General features: G+C 56.6%; 1 protein-coding gene across 1 annotated transcript; it reads right to left on the bottom strand.

Moving 5' to 3' along the window:
- Positions 1 to 1,739: 1,739 nt before the first annotated feature.
- On the bottom strand, positions 1,740 to 2,571 carry LOC119092582 (uncharacterized). Its single transcript, XM_037215538.1, has 2 exons — positions 2,328 to 2,571; positions 1,740 to 1,933 (listed from the first exon to the last, which is right to left on the bottom strand). Exons 1-2 carry the CDS (start codon positions 2,569 to 2,571, stop codon positions 1,740 to 1,742), a joined length of 438 nt encoding a protein of 145 aa, XP_037071433.1.
- Between the last annotated feature and the right edge of the window lie 210 nt (positions 2,572 to 2,781).

Below are 2,781 nucleotides of genomic sequence, written 5' to 3'. Positions count from 1 at the left end.
CGGCATAGAAGATAGCTTGTCTAAATCGCGCGAGAAACTAAATGCGTTATCAACCCCTCCCATCTTGCCATCCCACTGTAATTTCTGGGATACTGTCAGAAATCATGATCGGACTTTTTACTGGACATGCATACCATTTCGAACCATGGTCGTGTCCTGGGCGTTGTCTGGACGCATTATGGTTACTCCTGGCTGTTGAAGCCACGTAGCAGCCGTCGGCGTGCTGTACTGGGGCCATGACTGGATCGCGCCTTTCCTGCTTAAAGCGTGACTGTGTACCTTTTGACACAGCCGGTCCGCCCTGTCGTTAACCTAGGGCCGCTCTTAATGCCATCGAATGAGGACAAAAGACGGCGCGGGCCGTCCGCCGGCTGCCCCTGCGGAGGACGCCATCGGGCTATTAGGTCAGTAGAAGCGGTCATGCAGATCTGTCACAGGCTGCCTCGTCATATCCGCTAAGCTATTAAGCTCAACTGTTGGCAGCTTGTGAGCCCCGATTATGCCTTGGCCGTACTGGGTGGCGGCGTACACGGCCTCCCTCCAACAAACTAACTAGCATGCTTCCATAAGTCGGCTACCACACTCAGAAGAGATTCAGATTCAGAGATTCAGTAAGATCCAAGAGCTAGACTTTGGAGTTCGGCAAGGACCAAGATAAAGAGGAGGATAAAGCTGAGGTATGGTGGTCCCGATATGGCCTCAGCAGTCACAAACACAGGTGATCGCAAGCTTCCATGACAGTATCTTAGCAAAAACACCAGAGAGCACGTGCCATCACACGCAACATAACGGTAGTATCTGACCCAACTTGAACTTAACTATTTCGTCAGCTCTTTTGTTCGTATTCCTTCTGGTTAAGGTAAGGTAAGGTAAGGTAAGGTAAGGTCCGTTACATGTCCGCAGGGGCTGGGTCAACTGAGGTGTTCCATAGGTTCCATTCCATAAGTTAGCCTTATAATTTGCTGCATTCACGCGATCTATGATTCAAAATATTGTCACCTCCATTTTGATTGCGTTATGCAGCTTAAACGTCAGCTGCAATTTTTTCTGTTCATTACATATGGCATGAACTAATGGCATGAGCTGTGACTCATACGCGCGCGCGATCTGCACCGTTCACGCCGGCAATTATTCCGATTACCACCACAATGGCTAGCACACGTCACGCGCACTGTCAGTGTTGACGCAGGCACATCGGTGTACGGTACACGTCACGTGACCGGCCGCCGCCGGCCAATGCCGTCGCAGATGGGCTCCGCTGGCGCGCGAACCGCACCGTTCACACCAGCAATGGCTCGGATTTACACCACAATGAACAATGTCATGCGCTGTGACATACACCTGCGCGCGATCTGCACCGTTCACGCCGGCAATAGTTCGGATTTACATGACGAACAATGACATGCAGTGCGAATTTTTTCACATACACGGCACAACATGAAATGCACTGCACAGTAAAAGTGCACTAATCAAAGGACATTGCAGTTTCGAGGGTGGGACCAGGTATCACACTGGGGAGGCGTGCTGCCATTGCCGCGGTCGCGTTCACTGCCGCAGGACCTCTCGGTAAACCACGTTGCGCGTGACTGGCATTTCGATGCCGGCAAAGCTGCCCACATGAGACATGAAAACATACAGCTGCCCGTGTGTGAACACGGGAGCGGGAAGGTACACACCCACCCGCTTCTTCGTCTGTCCCCAGCTCCTGTTGTCATTGCGAACGCCACGCTCACGGGGAACTACAGGCGTCGGAATGAGAACACCAGGCCAGAGTCCGGGGTAGACTCGATCGGAATCCGCGGCGCAGCGATCACGTGGCTGCGGTCTGGACCGGTGATATTTTTCAGCTCCAGGACGGCGGCGGACAATGCGACCGTCACGCACAGCGTGCCGATGATCAAGCTGGGTGCGTCGAGATTACGCATGAGGAGGACTGGAGCGCCGGCCTTGAGCCGGATAAAATGTGCTGGCGTGCCAGAAAGCTCGATGCCGTTAAGAACCTACTGGCCAGCGGCACCGCGTCAGGGTCGGACATGCTGTCTACGCTCGTGTACACGTGCCCCGGCCCCGGCGGACGGTCAATGACGTGGTCATTGATTCTTTCGACGCCGGCATTGAACACGGTGAGATGGCCCGCTCTTCGAGCCACTCTGTGTCGTCAATGTTTTGCGACAGGTCGGGGTAAATCCGGGCCGCCAACTCAGCCAAGGACCGCGCCGAGCCGCGCACCGCCGGTAGCAGCACGACAGGACATCACAGGTCTTCTGTGTAGGGCCACAGGAGCAGCTGGCTGGACCCCAGCCGGCAGAGAAAACGGGCGTACTCACCCGCTTCGGCGTCCCCCTGCAGCTGCGCGCGCATATTGTTGCGCAGCGTGAGGCACGTCACGTGCTGCCACAGGGGAGACGACTTGAGACACGCGTCGACAATGTGACACCTGCCACCGCCCCTGGCAACCGGCAGGATTTGCTGCCAGTCGCCCGCGAAAACGGTGAAGAGATCACCGAACTCCGACTCACGCACGTCACGCAGCGCCGCGTCGACGGCCTTCACTGCCCGCCGGTGCACCATTGCCACCTCATTTCACACCAGCAGCACGCAGCGTCTGAAATCGTCGGCGGCCGGAGAGCTGTTGCAGGTGGACGCGTCGTGCAGGTGGAGTGGGATGCTAAAGCGACAGTGGGCAGTCATGCCGCTATGCGGGAGGCTGTGATGCCGGACGACGCCACGGCGATGGCCTCGCCGCCGGCGCCTGGCCGTCAGCCGTCAGCAGCAGGTTCT

Source organism: Pollicipes pollicipes, unplaced genomic scaffold (genome assembly GCF_011947565.3).
Source record: "Pollicipes pollicipes isolate AB1234 unplaced genomic scaffold, Ppol_2.1 Scaffold_3447;HRSCAF=4054_pilon_pilon_pilon, whole genome shotgun sequence".
NCBI classification, from domain to species: Eukaryota; Metazoa; Arthropoda; class Thecostraca; order Pollicipedomorpha; family Pollicipedidae; genus Pollicipes; species Pollicipes pollicipes.
The sequence above is the reverse complement of the archived record's forward strand: the minus strand, read 5'-3'. Positions and strand labels throughout refer to the sequence as shown.

Excerpts from the sequence above, each read along its gene's own strand:
- LOC119092582 (XM_037215538.1), bottom strand. The coding sequence starts at position 2,571 with ATGGTGCACCGGCGGGCAGTGAAGGCCGTCGACGCGGCGCTGCGTGAC. Across the intron at positions 1,934-2,327 it reads GCAGGGGGACGCCGAAGCGG|TCCTCCTCATGCGTAATCTC; the intron begins GTGAGTACGCCC and ends CCGGCGCTCCAG.